At 40.0% G+C, this 18867-nt stretch overlaps 1 protein-coding gene across 1 annotated transcript in view; it reads left to right on the plus strand.

Moving 5' to 3' along the window:
- LOC124164567 (cysteine sulfinic acid decarboxylase-like) overlaps positions 1 to 18867 on the plus strand; it is a 128615-nt gene that overhangs the window by 92542 nt on the left and 17206 nt on the right. Inside the window, exons 3-7 of the mRNA XM_046541947.1 lie at positions 4934 to 5043; positions 6279 to 6394; positions 6880 to 7043; positions 15602 to 15749; positions 15982 to 16046. Coding sequence (XP_046397903.1) covers positions 4934 to 5043; positions 6279 to 6394; positions 6880 to 7043; positions 15602 to 15749; positions 15982 to 16046 — 603 coding nt within the window. The remainder of the gene's footprint in view (positions 1 to 4933; positions 5044 to 6278; positions 6395 to 6879; positions 7044 to 15601; positions 15750 to 15981; positions 16047 to 18867) is intronic.

The raw sequence follows: 18867 nt of genomic DNA on the forward strand, positions 1-18867 counted from the left end.
AGGAAATGCAATTCGCTTAAATTGCCATGAAAATAAAACCTCAACTGACTCATGAACCTAAGAGCAGGGTAGGCCACTGGTAATGGATTCATGCCAGGCTGTGGATTCCTTTTAATTCATTATTCTAGTAAATTATTGTCCTAGCTTAACTTTTGCCTCCCTCCCAAGCTAATGTGATATTCTATGCCGACAACTGTAAAATATTGAAACCAATCACACCACTTAAGACTGCAGTCTTTCAGAATGCCTTAGATTTGAAACCCCCATCCCCCACTGAATTCAATTCCGGATAATATTGGTCTCATTTTTCTGCCCTGAAACTCATTTTGTCAATCTCGCCACGTCCCATTCCCCCCTGAATAAATTAATCGCTTTCCCTTCCTTCCTTTCCATGTGTGTTGCATTTGTGTTCGTTACGATTTTCACCCCGTACTCTCTGTTTTGATGCATTGCTTATGTTTATATTTCATGTTTGTAACTGCATCAGTTTAAATTGGCAGAAATGCTGTGTGTGACCAATTACTAAAATATATAAAAATTATAAGAATATTAAATTACATAGAAAGCCAAATTTCTATTATTAAGTTCTTGATCCTGGTTAATATTTTTTGTGTGCAGGTGTATGCAACTCTAAGTTGAATGATAATAACAGTTAATAATATTTCTTTGCAAACACGGAGAGCCTTTCCCAAAATAATAAATACTTCTTTATTTGCAGTAAATCTTCCATTAAATGTGAATATTAGCATACAAGTAAACCCTCGACAAACGAAGTTAGTGGGACCGGAAAATTGGCACTTCGTAAAATAGAGTTTCGTAATTTCAAACCTTTTTCATAAGTCACGAAAAAAATGTTCGCTTTTGTTTCCTCCGCCCTTTTTTGTCTTTAGTGGCCTCATTTAAACGTTTTCGGTGGTTATTCACGAAAGAATTTTTAGAAAAGGCTTTTTGCTATCGATTTATGCTGTGTGCGATGCTATCGCTAAATAATTATACCACCATAAATTTCTCATTTCTTGTACTTCAATATCAACGATCACTTAAGAAATTCCCGACCAGTTTAGAAAACGTAATCAAATTGCAGAGTTTATTATAAGAAGTTAATGCTATAAATTTGTGGTTAGGAGCGAATAGCTACTATTAAGTACGCGTAAGATAGATATTTGTTTCCAACACCCGCGGAATTTTAGCGGCAGCCGGCCTAACCGCCATTTATGTCGCCCCCTATCGCTCAGTGACGAGAAAAAAGGAAAAACAAGGCTCTTAGCCCGTTTCCAAAGTAACCTTCGAAAGTTAATATTTCGAGTAACTCCGAATTTTCAGCCGAATTGCTGTCTTTTAAACTAGTTATTTTCATTGAGATTCAGTTACGATCATAAATTACGTAGGATATGATTATCTTCTGGCAGGCGCGCCGACTTACAAAAAATATTGGGGGGGCCCAAACCGGGGATCTTGCCCTGGAAAATGTTATAAGTAGTGAGTTTTAAGTGTTTTAAGCATTTTATAAAAGTCATATGATCAACATTAGAACCCTGATAACTCGAATATCGATATCTATACACTCCGGGGAAAATCGACAAGCCTGACACATTTTTTCCTCATACCCATTATGAATTTTGAGGGGGCTCGGGCCCCCTCAAGCCCCATGGAGTCGGCACCACTGTCTTCTGGCGAATATTTGAAGAAAATTCTGTTTGAGTTCTCCGTCCGCCTGCTGAGCTCCATCATCTTTGCAGACGTTGATATGGAAGACTTTATTCTTCATCAGGACCATATTCTTCATACCGGGTGTGAGGTGCTATGTTCATATAGTATGTCTCTCTTCTTTTATGCCGACAGGAGCAAGGTTCCAACCGGAAAACGACAGGAGAAACATCTTCCATTATCGGAGAAATATAGATAGAAACGTTATTATCCACATTGATTGTTTTCCTACAAGAGACGTTTTATCATTTCTCAACGTGGTTAAGTATTGGTTCGCTAGCGTGAATTCCCAAAAAATTACACGCAAAAACCTGTACCTTCACCTCATTTAGTTTTCGTGTTCCTTTCTCCGCCGTATTGAAAGTTAGGCAAAGGATCATTGACGTAGAGAAAAGATTTTCTTAGTTTTAGCACTAAAAAATAGTCGCGCCATAATCGTAAATAAATATAGTGTGGAAAGAGCAAAGAAATTAATTTCAATTGAAAAGTCAGCTGAGAAGAAGAGAGACAATTTTATAAGCACGGCACCATATCCCCGATAACGGAAGATACTTCTCCAGCCTCTCTCCGGTTAAAAACTTACCCCCGTGGCCGGTAAAGATGAACCATGCCCTTCTCCACAATCGGGGAACGTTCCCAGTGGGTGGGGTGAATAAGAGTGGGATGGGGATTGCCTGAGGGAAGAAGTGTGGTCAGCACAAGGACTGGTGAAGGGGGCAGGACAAAGAAGGGTGGGGAAATGGCCTTCAGCTCTGCCTCAGTCTACTTTTGGGGGCCGTATTTTTTTGCGACGCACTCAAGCTCCGTCACCTTAGGGAGGGAGTGAATGCGGAAGGAGGGGTTTGGGATGCGTAAGGTGGGTGTCAGCATCAGCAGAAGGCCGCAGGAGGGAGTAAACAAAGACTTTGGAAAGAAAGATCTCTCGGCATAGGAGACGGGGAGGCGCGCGAGAAGAAAGTTCATGGTTAAAGTTGGAAGTGCGTCTTCATTACGAGTAGCCTGAAAAATAAGTTGGTGGTAAATAGAGCTCGATACGGAGATATTTCAGTTGTTTATTCAGGAAGGCTAATATTCACACGAAAAAATATTACCCAAAAAATCTGTTGTTTATTTTTGCTTTTTGCCCTTCTCCATTGCCGCTTCCACCATGGTTTCTAAATTGCACAAATGGGAATTAAATTGGGGGTCCAAATTGCTAGCCAGATCAAAATATCTTAATGTTTGGAGGGCAGCGTATACTTCCTTTTTATTTGGTGAAATTACTTCCTCACTTTCATCTTCGTCGTCACTGTTATTATGACTAGTCTCGGCCGCTGCTTCTTCTGACGCAGGTACCGGCGTCGCATTGTCGCAAGCCTGGAGATCATCGTCTAGGGCAATATAATCGCTTGATGTTGCGCGCTGTGCTACTGCTTTTTCCAAGTGTTTTTCAAAATCATCTTTTAAGCGTCTAATCTCCTCACCGCACAAGCTTCTTCCGGTACAGGACTTTAAATTTCTGGATAATGCCTTGGTCCAAGGGCTGGGACTTGCTAGTCGAGTTCGGGGGTAAAAAGAGGACTCGAATATTAGCCAATTTTAGATCTTCCACGTATTTATGGACGGTGGCATTACCCATTATTAAAACAATTTTGCTGTTCTCTCCAGCAATTTTTCTCTGTAGACGTATAACAGTTTGCTGGAAAATTTCTCGGGTCATCCAGCTGTTTTTATTTGCATGGTAAAAAAACTGGGAGGTCTTCCAATTTTACATGTTTTAGGCACCGTGGCCTTTCAAATTTCCCAATGACACCGGGCTTGATTTTGTCCATGCCCGTTTGGTTGACGCACAGCCCCACAGTAACAGGCACTTTTACTCTTTATCCCCCAATGGCTCCTTTGCCCTTTGAAACCCAGGGTTGCGTCAGGTGATGCATTAAAAATAGCCCAGTTTCATCAAAATTGTAGCGATCGCTGGGACTATATTCTTGTATATCATCGTTATTGATGTGCCATTTATCAATAATTTCAGTATTCACAGAGCCTTCTTCCCCACTTATCTTCAGAGACATAATGTTGAATCTTGATTTAAAATTAGTCAACCACCCACCAGAACATTTGAAATTGTCAATTTTCTTTTGCAAGGCTATGTATTTGGCCTTTTCTTGTAATATTGGGCCAGTAATTGGAAGATTTTGCTCACGGCACTTACAAAAGAAAGTGTATAGCTCCTCTTCAACCTCCGCGAACTTGGCGCAGCGCAGGTATTTCCTTTTCAGCGAAACTCCCGACCCGACTTTTTCTTGTAGTTTGCCGCTGTTTGCTAGAATTGTCAACAAAATTGACAGTGGGATTCCAAATTTTTCCGCTATCTCACTTTTTGTTAATCTCTTCGCCTCCACCTTCTCACTAATTTTCATTTTTATTTCTAAAGATAATATTCTTCTTTTTCGTTTTAGCTGTGAAGGCTCCGTGTCCCTAAATTTCAAACACACTCGCAAAGAAAACGTTATTATTGCATATCCAGAGATTCACTGGTTGTTGCTTACACACTCGCAAGGCACAGACTGAAGCCCTTCGCACCCTCGTGAATTCAGCACAAGCCCATCCCGTACGATTCAGCGCTTGCAGGACGAAAGACAGCCAGACGCCCCCTCCCTTGTGGATAGATACCAATGTGCTTGGGCGAAAACTTAATGCACAGAATCATCAAATCCCTGTTCGAATTAACAATAGAGGAGCCATTTCGCCCTCAATATAGGCTCGTGTATAAAATATGATATCATCAGTCCTTACTACTTCTTCCCATCTCTCGTCGCTTACAACCGCAGTATTTTCACCGACTTCCCCCCCCCCCTCCGAAATGTAACGTTGCGTCTAAAATGAAAAATATTTCCTCTATCATCGAGTGAATTAATTCTCTTCCTTCCTCGTATTTCCAACTGTTGATCAGAAAAGTGTTGAATAAAGAAAAGCTGGAATAAACAGATTTGCTCTAGTGCACAATGAATTTCTCAAATGCTCTGATCTGATCAAATAGCAGCATTTGCTGTCTGGGATTTCCTCTGCTATGTCCGTTCATTGCCTTCATTTCCTAGATGAAATGAAATGGAGGGAATCCCGAAAACAGAGTTCTGTCACTTATTTTCAACCTATGTATCTTCATCCTTTAACATTCAATAGGCAGCATATATGGCATCAATTCTCTATGAATAAATTTGCTATAATCATATTTCTATGTTGACAGGTATACTTTTGAGGTAGCTCCAAGTTTTACCCTTGCGGAGAAAGCTGTTCTCCAAAAATGCTTGAAGCTTTTTAATCTTCCTGAGAATGGGGATGGAATTTTTGCTCCAGGTAAAGTAATCTATTAAAGAAGGTAAAATAAGCTATTTTAAGAAATAGTTTAACTATCTTGTCCCAATAACTATCAAATCAAGGCAGTAGCAAATGGCCCCAAGAGTTCTGTTGTAATAGTATGTATGGTCGCAGTGGTCCCGTTGCTTGGAACGCGCCTCTGTAAGAGATGCCATTTTAACAGCTCCGTATTGCACGGTTACCCATCGGAAGTCAATGCATCTACACGAGACGATGCAGAAATATTTGAAAATGTCCTCGTAGAAATGCAAAGTTGGTGAAACCAAAATTTTCCATGAAAAAAGGTGTGTTGCATTAATTTTTTTTCTCCCCTCGTAGGCATATTTTTACATGAAATTGCTCTAATACAAGTAAGGGAAAGCTTCAAGGTGGAAATTAGACTGAAAGAGTTCATTTAGCTGTACTTAAAATGGACATTTTGGTTGCAGATATTAGTATTATGTATGTAGTCAGTGTCAGGGGCGCAGCTAGGAATTAAGGCTGGGGGGGGGGGGTGCAATTAATACCGGGGTGTGTGGGGTGTGGAATACCCTCCAGGATAAGCGGTAGGTGCGAGATTAATAAATTACGGAAATTTAAGATAAACGGTTCAAAATGGTGAGTTTTACGGCTTTCTGAGGGATATCTTATTAATTCTTACACTATTATATTAGTAATATCAATCCAATTAAGTAAAATTGATTAAACTTAAAAATTTCTCTGAGCTCTGGGGGGGTTTTAACCCCCCCCCCCCCCCCAGGCCCCCCCTCACTGCGCCACTGGTCAGTGTATTATGTATGTAGATAACATATGTAATAGGACATCAGCAGGGATGCCGACTTACAAAAATTATTGGGGGGCCCAAACTGGGGATCTTGCCCTGGGAAATTTTATAGGTAGCGAGTTTTAAGTTTTTTAAGCATTTAAGAAGAGTCATATGATTAACGTTAGAACCCTGATAACTCAAATCTCGATATCTGGACACTCCGGGGAAAATCGACAAGCCTGACACATTTTTTCCTCACACCCATGAGGAATTTTGAGGGGGCTCAGGCCCCCTCAGATTCCATGGAGTCGGTGCCACTGGACATCAGTGTATCTTATTCATTTAGTTTCATTGTATTGCGATGACCATATTTCAAGTTTTTATTATTTATGTGTACATATGTTATCTAGTACCTGTGCTTTCCAATGCTCAAATTAAGAGGCTCATCAGTCCTTCCTTCATTCGTTAGGAGGCAGCATGTCTAACATGTATTCAATGGTGCTGGCTAGACATCACGCTTGTCCTGAAGCCAGAGCTAAAGGTCTACAGCAGTGCCCCCCACTTGTGGCTTTTGCCTCCCAAGATGTGAGTATGATGATACCAGTTCTTACGTTGAAATGGAAGTTCTTATGCTGCCTCAAGTGTTGCTCATTTTAAATGAAATATCCAGGCGGCCAGAAAAATTTATCTGTTTACTCGCAGTAAAACTTAATGCATTCACTGCAAATACCTTATCTTACTATTATTTTTGATTGTATTTGGGATATTTATTCCCTTCTAATCAGCGCTTATTACCCTCAGTCATATTCAACTATGCTGAATCACATGTAGGTAGGGATAGCCTGTTGATAATTGGCTATAAGGCTGACCGAAAACTACATATTTCTTTTGATGGTTGCCATTTAACCTCAACTTGATGAGAGCGACTACATAAATACGTTCTGTTATGTGTTACTTATTTTTAGAAAATAATAAGTTTGTAAGTGCCATCTCGTTTTGGTGTGTATAAGATGGAAACTTTAATTCTCATATATTTTTTTAACTGCAATAAAAAGTGGTTTTCTTTGTAGGCTCACTATTCTCTCCGCAAGGGTGCCAATTGGCTGGGAATCGGAACTGACAATATCATTGGTGTGCCCACTGATGATGAGGGAAAGATGATACCCACAGAGCTGGAAGCTGCAATCAGGAGAGTAAAGCAAGGAAGCAAGCACACGAATGGATGTGCCACTGTGTAAGTGCATGACTCGATAGTACTGTTATAGCAAATTATTTTTTAGCATCAATTCTAATGTCCTCCTCCTAATTGAATGTGAGGATAGTGAGTATAAGGAGAATTGTCACATTATGTAGCTGTATGCCCATCAGTTCATAGTCATATCTCACATATCTCATTTCTTCCTCAAAAATCAACTGGAAATGCCTGATTAGCAATCAGTATGCATTTCATTAAGATTACTGTGGGATGTTACATTCTTATTCATGTATTGTAGCAAAATAACATAATTCATCTTCTTGTCTCTGAGAACTTCAGTAAACATGATTGAATTTGATAATAATCAACATTCATTTACATAATATTGACTTAGTTCACATTCCTGCAGATATTATGAGCAAAAAGAGTATTCTCCTCACTATAGAGGTTATCGTGGGAATATGTAGCCAGAGGACCACATAGATAGGTAATAACTGACTGTTACTTTCTGGGCCAGGAAGTTGGGAATGTTATTTTCAACTGATAGCATAATTTAGTGACTGTAGAAACGAGCTGGAATTTCTGTGTACCTTCTCCTTTATCCTCAGCCTGCTCGTAACTATTTGATAGCACCAAGGGGAGCGTCACTTCCGGAAGATACTTGAAGTGCCTCCATACACCCTGATAAAAATAAACTCCTCCATTAAGGAGAGGTTTACCCTCCATTGAGGGTACAGGAAGGATAGGTGTACCCTTCCTGTACCCTTCAGCAAGGGTACACGAAGGGTATTTTAGAACATTGGTGGGTACGCCCTCTCCTTCCTGGAGGGTACGGGAAGGGTTTGGCCAGCCTCGATGAAGGGTACAGGAAGGATAAGTGTACCCTTCCTGTACCCTTCAGCAAGGGTACACGAAGGGTATTTTAGAACATTGGTGGGTACGCCCTCTCCTTCCTGGAGGGTACGGGAAGGGTTTGGCCAGCCTCAATGAAGGGTACAGGAAGGGTAGGATAAAATAAAAACTAAAAATCCATAAATTAACATAAAAATTTAAAAAAACGCTAATAAACTAAATTAAACGAATGGGGAAGAGTTGCTACAGTGATTCTAAAGTTATAGGGCATAAAAAAATTAGCCTTCACGTGGTCTTGAACCCTGGACCTACGTATTACAGGTTCAAGAACTAGAGATTTAACGACCTCGGCTATCGAGGTACTTGACAGGACTAGTTTCTCAACGGAACTTATACTACAAAATCTTAAGATGAGAATCGCATCCGGGCCTATGTGGAAGAAAGCTGTGACTTTTTTCTACCACACCTATTTCGTTTCAGAAAATAAGATCGGCATTCTAATACTGAACATCGCTCTAGCGATGTCTCATTGTCAGCCACACAAATAGGTTACATCCTAAAACGTGAATGGAAGAACTTCTAAATGAGCTTTTTTCACACACAGTTACAGAAACTATTGTGTACAGTGGCGTAGTCAGGAATTTCGTTTGGGGGGGTCCAAAACCAGGTGGGAAAATTTTTGAAAAACAGGATAGTAAGTATTGGAATTCAACTTATTCAAACACTTTTCATAATCGAAAACACTTCAATAGTCAAAGAAATATTTTTTAAATTCATTATTTTTCAATATTTTGATTTCTATTATGAAGGAAAATGATTGTGTTTTTATACTTCGGGGGGGCGGAGGGTCCGAACCCTCCGGACCCCACCCCTGGATACGCCCCTGAATATGTATATTATTGTTTTCCTTAAGGAAATTTTAAAGATTAGTTGTGTAGCCCGTCTATCTTTGCTTTCAAAGACTGCTTACGTTCTTGTACGGAACTCAATACTCTTTAGCAGGTGAAAGTAGCTAAGGAGACTCTTTCAGGATATGCTTTCTTCAGTTATAAATGCTAAGTCCCAAGGAAGGGTAAACTAAGGATTTTTCTCTCCTTCCCTTACCCTTAATGGTGGGTAGAGGAAGGGTACACGGATGATAAGGGAAGGAGTTCCAAGGAAGGGTACACGAAGGATTTTTCTCTCCTTCCCTTACCCTTAATGGTGGGTAGAGGAAGGGTACACGGATGATAAGGGAAGGAGTTCCAAGGAAGGGTACACGAAGGATTTTTCTCTCCTTCCCTTACCCTTAATGGTGGGTAGAGGAAGGGTACACGGATGGTAAGGGAAGGAGTTCCAAGGAAGGGTACACGAAGGATTTTTCTCTCCTTCCCTTACCCTTAATGGTGGGTAGAGGAAGGGTACACGGATGATAAGGGAAGGAGTTCCAAGGAAGGGTACACGAAGGATTTTTCTCTCCTTCCCTTACCCTTAATTGTGGGTAGAGGAAGGGTACACGGATGGTAAGGGAAGGAGTTCCAAGGAAGGGTACACGAAGGATTTTTCTCTCCTTCCCTTACCCTTAATGGTGGGTAGAGGAAGGGTACACGGATGGTAAGGGAAGGAGTTCCAAGGAAGGGTACACGAAGGATTTTTCTCTCCTTCCCTTACCCTTAATGGTGGGTAGAGGAAGGGTACACGGATGATAAGGGAAGGAGTTCCAAGGAAGGGTACACGAAGGATTTTTCTCTCCTTCCCTTACCCTTAATTGTGGGTAGAGGAAGGGTACACGGATGGTAAGGGAAGGAGTTCCAAGGAAGGGTACACGAAGGATTTTTCTCTCCTTCCCTTACCCTTAATGGTGGGTTGAGGAAGGGTACACGGATGGTAAGGGAAGGAGTTCCAAGGAAGGGTACACGAAGGATTTTTCTCTCCTTCCCTTACCCTTAATGGTGGGTAGGGCGTGGGTTGTGCAAGGGTAACTACCCACCATGAAGGATGCCACCCTTCCTGTACCCACCATGGTGGAGTTTATTTTTGTCAGGGCAGGACTCAAGTATGCACCAGGCAGCCCCTGTATGACCTCTGGGATATGAACCCGGGCCGGCAGGGTTAGAAGCCACCACACTAACCTCATCCCCTCTTTCTCTCCAGCCGTCTTTGTGTGTATTGGTTAAAATGTGCATACGAAATTGACAGATTTTGATTTCAGCTAGTTCGGAAATTTATAGAAAAATGGTGACTAGTCCATAACTATGGGTTGAGAAGGAAATTCATAGCACTATAGTGACATCAATCCCATGAGAAATGAAATGGTTACAGGTAATTACAGCTAAATATATCCGCATCAAAAACTACAAGATTGTACATAGCTAATTGCAATGTAGCCCATGTCATGGCATTTCATACCATCAGGGAGCTGCAGTGGACTGCGAGTGCGGCAATAACATCGATTTTATTTTGCTTGATGCAGACGGTCGTGGTTGATTTCTTTGGATGGACAGTGTAAAATGTTTGATGTAATTTTAACATAAATATCTTGAGGTAACTCGGTGATCTTTTTCATATAATCCCAAATAAACATAAAATTTCGACAAAAAACAGAGTCCTCCAATTTTTATCGTATCAACGATAAATATCGCAAGGCAGCGAAGAAATTAGGTTACATGAAATGTAAAATAAATGTGGCACTAAATAAATTATATCTTATACACAATTCACTTGCTAAAAGATTCACTTTCCTATGTCCGTCGAGCACAATATCCCCCCTGGCCAACAGCGAGCTCTGAACTGTGCCGCGCATTCGAAAAAATCGATCTTTATTTCGGCATCTCAGGTGGTCGCAATTCTCTTATAGGTATCATACTCCATGTATTTTGCTGTATATGTGACATAAATATCTCGAGGTAACTAGGTGATCCTTTTTTTATAATCCTACATGAACACAAAATTTTGATGAAAAACAGGATCTGCCATTTTGTATCGTGTCGGCCACAAATAATACATATCAGTCATGAAGGTTGCCAAGAATTCACAATAATAAACCTCATAATAATTTTGTAAATTTTTGTTTCTATTGAATAACTACATATTAAGGTGTGGCATTAGTTTTAACATGCTGAATTTCGATAAAAATTCAATGCGGGCAATTTTTAAGAAATTTCTTCAACTTTGAGGCCAAGTAATTTGTTTAAAATAGTAACCTTTGAAAAATGGTTTGTGACAAAAAAAACGCACAAATGTATTGACAACAACTGTGCAAAGTTTCAAAATCCACACTCAAAAATATCGTTTTTGAGGTTTTGTCCAGCTTTTTTCGATTTCAGCTCACTGTGCAGCGTAGGATGATGACCACGTCGTAGATTTCACGGAACCACACTCGGCCCTCCATCAGCCAATGCCTCTGCTTTTTTTTCCTTTCGGAGACCCCAAAGACCATAAATCATTTGCCTCAAAGGAAAGTATCAAGTTGCACGGGAACAATGGAAACGTGTTCCTTCCTTACCCCATCTCACCAACTGACCTTTTTCGGTTTACCAGCTTCAATTCTCCCATTTTCTGGAGGCCAAATGCTAGGTGAGTCACCCACTGAGCTCAAAGATATCTCGATAGCTTTCGCCAATTGAATGACACCACGAGGTTCTAAAAAGAATGAGAGCTAACGCGATGCATATCTGACAGCATTTAAGTTTTTTAAGCTCTAATTGATTCACACAAAGATTTATAGTCACATCAAGGCTACTAATATTCAACATTGTCCAAAGAGGACCATTTCAGAAGAAACAAGCGTAGCATGAGCGCATTCAAACAAGACGAGACGGACTGGAAACTTCAGGCAACGCAACCTGTGTACATATATCACATTGCTGTGCCTTTGCCCCTTTGCTTTGAAGGCTATGACGTCACATGCAAGATCACTTAAAAGAGCGCAGGCCGGTGATGTCGGGCAGCTGATCTGGAGGAGGGTGGACCTCAGACTCTGAAACACCCTCCGGACGTGTTCTACTCTCGCTCGTAGCCTTGTTGCTTGAAAGACGGAGGGAGCGCGCTCCTTCCCCTCGACCTCTCCTTCAGCACTTTTCACTTATAAGCATTTCCGATTTCTTCTATCCACCATTTAGTCCAGCAATGAACACACTCGTTCGAATATTTTAAACCGCAGGTTGTGACACCAGTAATTTTCAGTTGCAATAATAGGTACTCATAATAGCGTCTGAAGATGGTTTTTGAAAAATCGGGCCTTTAGCGTAATGGAAATTACTCAGCAAGACAGATGTTGACTATTAACCCGGTATTCTCCTTCAAAGCAACGTGTCTCTCCACTTAGATGTGATTACTATTAGCATTATAAATTCTGCAGGATGCCCACTCGTGGCGCACCCTCCGGAGCAAAAAATCCCACGTGATCTTTTTCGTGTTCACCTCTGAGGTACCGACGTGACGGCGCGATGCTTACAAGTAAGAAAAGCAAACAGGAGCATTTTAAAAATACGTCACTAAGGGAAAAACTCCCCTGCCTGCCGCTTGTTTTTGACTCAGGGTTTCAGATGACTGACTCACGCTGAAAACCAAGGCCATTCAGATCCCCTTGGACTTGCGACAGGGGAAGGGGAGGGGGAAAGAAAAGAAGTTTGTGTAAGAGATGCACCCCCATTTTCAGCTGCAATTTCTGGGAAAAAAGGTGCACCTCTTAAACACGCTTGTACGGCACTTTTTATCCTATTTTTTTCCATTTCTTCCATATATATTTAGTCAGGCTTGTGAGGTCTTCCAAACTTTGGGCGATTATTGCTAAGCCATCAGCTAAAATATTATTAATTTCATTGCCAATTCTTACACCAAATCATATCTCCGCTACTTTTCCAAAGCTTCCTTGATCGCAATGTTGAACAGTCTCCCTGTCTGACTCCAGAATTTATTCCAAATTACTCCAAGGGTGTAGCTATGTATTGACCCATTAGCCCTTTGATTCTATAATGTTATCTTAGCCGGGCTGATCAATTTTTTGTGATTCCAAACATATCCAGCTTAATTCATAATCTTTCTCTACTTACACTGTCATATGCTTTCTGATCATCAATAAAATAATCTGAAAATCAATAAAAATTGCATAGAATTCTTTGTTATACTCCAAATAATTAGACATAATTCCTTTTATTGTGAATATTTCATTTATTGTTGACCTGCCTTTCATATATCTTGCTTTGTGTTTTTGTTTGCATAATGTTCCATGCGATTTAGGAATATATTTTAGAGGACTTTATGTGGTAAGCTCAGAAGTTACTTCATTCTTCCTTATCCCATATGTGGCCGAGAGTATTGCGTCTTGCCATTCCTTTGGAATTTCTTCCTTCTCCCTTATGTTCATCATTAGCTCCCATAATCTACCTATGTAGCATTATGTTACCACCTTTTTTCAATAATTCAGCTGTTATTTCATCTTGACGTGGAGCTTTGTTAGTTTTTTCAGGTAATTGACCACATGCCTTAGGTACTTCTTCTCTGGTTGACTGTTCTGTGCTAGGTTTAATTAGACAATAATTAGTCTTGCTGTCTTGGTCCGATATAAGTTGACTACTCTTTCAACATTCAGTAGTTCACTGAAGTATTCTCTCCATCTCTCCAATACTTCCTGGTTTTTTGTTATCACCAGCCCTTCTTTATCCTTTAGGTACTCTATATGCATTTGGAAAGTATTATTTTTTAAAGAATCTTATGTTCCTGTAAAATTCTCTTGCATTGTTTGCAGTTTTTTTCTTCTTCTGCCTTGTCTAGTAGGTTATGCACACGAGGGCTGTTCAGAGAGTAACCTCCGTTTTTTATAAATCAACTCTTTGGTAGATTTACAAAATTTACTACGTGCCTCTTAAAACTAAGACTTTCCTTTACTTTCCAACTTAATTTCCATGAACAATTGGGCACTTGTCATACCTATAAACTAATTTTGAAATTCCTTCTGCAACAAAATCTCCCCCCTGTGCCTTGAGCCATCACCGCATCTTTGAGCTCTTCATCATCCTCAAGCCAAGCCATTTCTTCATATGCATAAACCCATTCCAGAACAACTCTAAAGTCTTTGGGCCATACCCAGCGCAAAGTTCCCTATGAATTGGGGTATAATTTCAAATCCTACCACATTGAATGGTAGTGAAATATGCATGAATTGCCGTGAGAAAAAACTTGCCGGGACTGGGAATGGACCTTTGGTTTTCTGGGCTTGGTTTCCACAATTCCACATTTCCCGTGGCAATTGTACCCTGGCCTATGGTTTTCGTTATTGGATCCCTCTCTTGAACGTGAGAATGAAGCCGACGCTTCAAAAGCTCCTGTCAATTATTTTTCCCGTGTGAGTGTTTTTTCCTCATATGTACATTTGTCTGTTTTTAGTGATGGTGACTTGCTGGTGAAATAAAATAAAAAATGAAGCGAGTAGCACAAAATAGTAACTCACCAGCGAGGCACTATCACTAAAGACAGAAACACATAAGAGGAAAAGACACACAGGAAAAAATATTTTTTTGCTGGAGCTAGATATATACGAGGGCTATTCACAAAGTTAAGAAACTTTTGGAATAAAGAAAAAACCAAACATGGAAAAAGATTTTATTGTATACATGTGAAAGAGCGACAAAATATTACTTTTCTTCATAATCACCAAGGAAATTGGGACACTTACCATATCGGTGGACAAGCTTCGAAATTCCTTCATCTTAGAACTTTGCCGCCTGCAATCTCAGCCACTCAGGGACATGCATCCAGAGCTGTCATCAAAGTGCTGCGTTGCTAGCCAGGTCTTCATTCTTGGAAACAAGTGATAGTCGCGTGGTACGTACAAGATCGAGACTACAGCGCGCGTGAGGGAGAACCTCCCATTTGAAGGCGTTATTGCGGCTGTGCTGTGCTACGATGACCCCGTTCGCTCACCTTGATGGCAGTCTGTAAGAATTTTTGGAACCCATCTTGTACAAATTTTGTGGTAGCCAAGTCTTTGCGTGACAATTTTTATCAAGAAAATCCGTGAAACTGGTGGGAAACAAAGCCAAAACTCGGTTATTGAGAGAGCGTGGTTTTCGTGAACTTCTTCATCGACTTTAGTGACCAGTTCGTGAGTCACAATGCTCAGACATCTACTCTTCTCTAAAATCTAACATTAGTTCAGCCATTTTTAAATAGAAAACACCATTTCTGGAGAGAACTTTCCTTCATTTTATTTTCTCCATACACTTCCCACGTGTTCTATCGGTTTGAAGTTTTTGGCCGTCAAAAGTCGTCTCACTGACCCACCTCTCAACTGGTGCGACTTTCAACTGCAGCACACATTTTAAATTTGTGAATCGAAAAAACAGACATTGCGGAGACATTCCCGTTGTCATGGCTGGATGCTGGACACCAAGATATAAGCGACTGGCAGGTGCCTAGTGACAGCAAATGAAAACGTTCCTTACTTTGTGAATAGCCCTGGTATATAGTCTAATAAATTAATGGATGTTGCTAGTAGAAAATCATTATAAAGAATATGTATAAATAGCATGCAACAATTGCTGTATGAAATATTTATATGTAATAAGTTTAAATAATTTTAATATCAAATTAATTTGTTTAGTGAATGAGGCTTCATAATACACAAAATTAAACGAACGTGATGATAACCGTAATAAAAATCTTGCACATTTTTGAGTACCTAGGGGGGCCAATACCCCCTTGCCCCCCCTAAATCTGTCTGTGTTAACAATTCACTATGGGATATATGGATTTCTGTTTTACAGGAATGGCACCCATAATGGTGTTGGTGAGCTTTGTGGGAAGCCGTTCATTGTTGTGGCCACGGCTGGTACCACTGTTCTAGGATCTTATGATCCACTTGAAGAGATAGCTGATATATGTCAAAGATATGGGATTTGGTTTCATGTTGATGTAAGTGAAGTTAATTTATTCCAGCTCTATGATTCAAACTATTAGTTTTGCTCTCACATAGTGTCTCACTTCAATGAAATTTTCTTGTAAATTATTCTGTTTTCGCATGGATTCTGAAAATTTGGCAATTTCATTAAAGTTAAATTGTTCTAGTTGATGTTAAGTCACTTTATACTTATGTGTGTGCAAGAGAAATTAATAATATCTGCTGATGTAATCCTTTGTTTGACAGGCATGCTGGGGTGGAAGCCTAATTCTCTCTAAAAAATATCGCTCACTTCTTCATGGAATAGAAAAGTAAGAATTTTAGCCCTTCATGGTTGAATTTTTTAATGGTATTTGAGCATGAACATTTGTTATTGCTTACATTTTATACCTTATTCTATTCCCCCAAGTCATTTGACATCATCTCTCTCTTACCTTACCCCTTTAATTGTTCTTTGAATATTTACATTTAAATTAAATAACCTAGTAATACTGGGAACAATTTTCTCATTTTATGCCAAACTATGTGTACTTATTTTAAATAAATATGTATATGTTTCCTTGTGAGGAAACTTGAAACACAGGTTGCCGTCAGTTTTCTTGTGTCAAAATTTTCAGTCATTACCTATGCAGTAACAGCTCTTATTCAAATGGCGATGAAAACTGCTAAAGGAGTCCATATTGAGTGGGTAATGTTTCTACCATGTACACTCCTTTCCTACTCAGAACAGGGAGCTTTGCTATCATTTACATTTACTGGGAGCAATGTTTAGAGAGAATGAGAACGTCTTTTACTTATCAAGATCACATGAGAGCAATTCCGTAAGCAACTCAGCAATCACATCATAATAACTGATGTAAATGCACATTTGATGACATAGGTAAATGTAGCAATATCTTCTTAGGTTGGCTACCTTGGTGTTTGTATTCCTTGGTTGTCAATCTTGTAATCGGAACTTCCAGGATTGTTTTTGTAGACCTTGATGTTGTGTAGAGGGACTGATGTTGTTGTGTGAAAAGTAACACAATAAATCTAGTAATGTGAAGGTAATTAGTGTCAAGAAATTCATTTTGTTGGAGACTCATAAGATGGCGCAGTCATGTGGAGACGCTCAAGTGATGACAAGTACCCGAACCGTAGTTAAGAGCTAGTGTGGCCACGTGAGGACTTTGAGCCTGAAGATAATGTCTTCGAAATGGCGAGTGAGGGTATGAAATTACCCCCATTTTGAATTTTGAATTTGACCTCGTAGACTGGCATAATTTGTCGAAGAATTTGAAAATGTTTTGATTGCAACCAAGTGTGACAATGAGCCGTACAAAGTTGTAGTAGCCCTGCTGTTGTTACATATGTTGGGCAGGATGGCACTTCAATTGTTCTCAACTTTTGCCCTGAATGACTCGGATAATATGAATTATTCAGTGATGAAGAAAGCATTTGAGTTCTATGTTTCTCCGAAAGTCAACAAAGTCTTTGAATGCTTAATCATGTTCAAGTGGAGGAGGAGGGAGGAAGCTTAGATCGCTTCCCAGCAGCTGAGGCTGTTTATCCAGAATGCATATAGTGGTTGAGGTAGAGGCGAGCCACAAGAGGGGTGCATGGTAGGATTGTCTCAGGGATTCATGTCACAGCTGTTCACGAGGCTCTGCTGAGGGTAGAAGACCTCACCTTAGATGAAGCTGCAGCAGAGCAAAGAAGGAAGCGGGTGAAACCCGTTCGCAAATCCAAGGATGTCCCCAAAGGTGAAAGTTTGTACGTGGATGCATCACCACGGAGGAAGAGTAGTCGAGAAGGGAAAACTGCAAGTCGTGTAAATAATAGTGTCAGGGAAGACAAGAAGAATGATAGCAAAAAGAGGGGATTCTGGTGAAGAGTGGTAGGGCATTGGGAATGCTCTGAGTGTGGTGAAAAAATATGCCAATTGTGGATAGCTTAACCATTTTGCAGTGTCATACAAAGTGAGATGCGTTAGGGAGGTCAGTGGTTGCGACACACAAAGAGAATGGATGAGCCCCGTGCAGTGTGGTGCTATTCAAAATGAAACAAATGCCTTGGTGGGACCAAATTTCACCATGAGTGGCATGAAGCTATTGTATTCGAGGAAAATGAGGTCCATCTCAAACTTGATGCAGGGGCTCAAGTTTATTGTATTGCCTTTTGATATGTTGGTAAAGTTAAATGTTGGTGCTCAAATCAAGCCCACCAATATATAGGTTGAATTTTAAGGAGGGACGAGGATGAAACTTAAAAGTGTTCACTATACAGGTATATGTACAAAGAAAATTAGGTGCCTATAGGTATTTAGAGTTCATGCTTGTTAATGACTGTAAGGCACAGCCTCTTCCAGGCTAGCCAGGATGTGTAACTCTCAACTTGTTGAAAGGGGTGCTTTCTGTTCAAGAATCATTCAAAAAAATAAATTTGTTCAAATGTTTAATTGTGTATTTGACGGTTTTGGATGTTTTCCCTGGAAATGTACAATTGTTTCTAAAGAAAATCTTGAAACAGTGTGAAGACCACAGCTACTAGTGGGAGAGTGCCGTCAGCTTTGAAAGAATGCCTGAATAAGTGAGCGTGAATTAGAATGTGGAATTTGAGAGGCTTTTGAAGGAAAAAGTTATTGCAAAATTGAATAATCTTTCAGATAGAAAGTGGATGGAAAACTTGGTAATAACTGAAAAGCCTAATGGGAAACTAAGATTGTATTCAGACCAAATAGGCCTAAAATTAATTTCATAGCCCACCAATATTATTCTGTTCCAAGCAAAAAGCAAATCTCTGAGAAGTTGTGTGGGAACAATTTTTTTGCTGTGGACTTGAAGGAAGGAATCCATTTATATCAGATGCTACTAACTACACTGGGAATCTTCTGCATAAGAGGGGGAGATCATGAAGAGATGGAACAATCATCACGTAACATTTTCATAAATTCAGGGTGTTAAAATCTTTAGATCCTCCCACACTCACCACGCCCTTGTTATGAAAACCATTATTGCCAAATTGCCCCAAGTTCTTCATTGTGCTATGCTAGTTGAGAGCATGTTCCCAGCATGATGCATTCTCAATGTGTTCAGTGGATTTAACGTCAGTTCTGTTTTCCTTATGATGAATTCATGGCAGCAATTTTGAAAC

The sequence above is a fragment of the Ischnura elegans genome, chromosome 8, assembly GCF_921293095.1.
Source record: "Ischnura elegans chromosome 8, ioIscEleg1.1, whole genome shotgun sequence".
NCBI classification, from domain to species: Eukaryota; Metazoa; Arthropoda; class Insecta; order Odonata; family Coenagrionidae; genus Ischnura; species Ischnura elegans.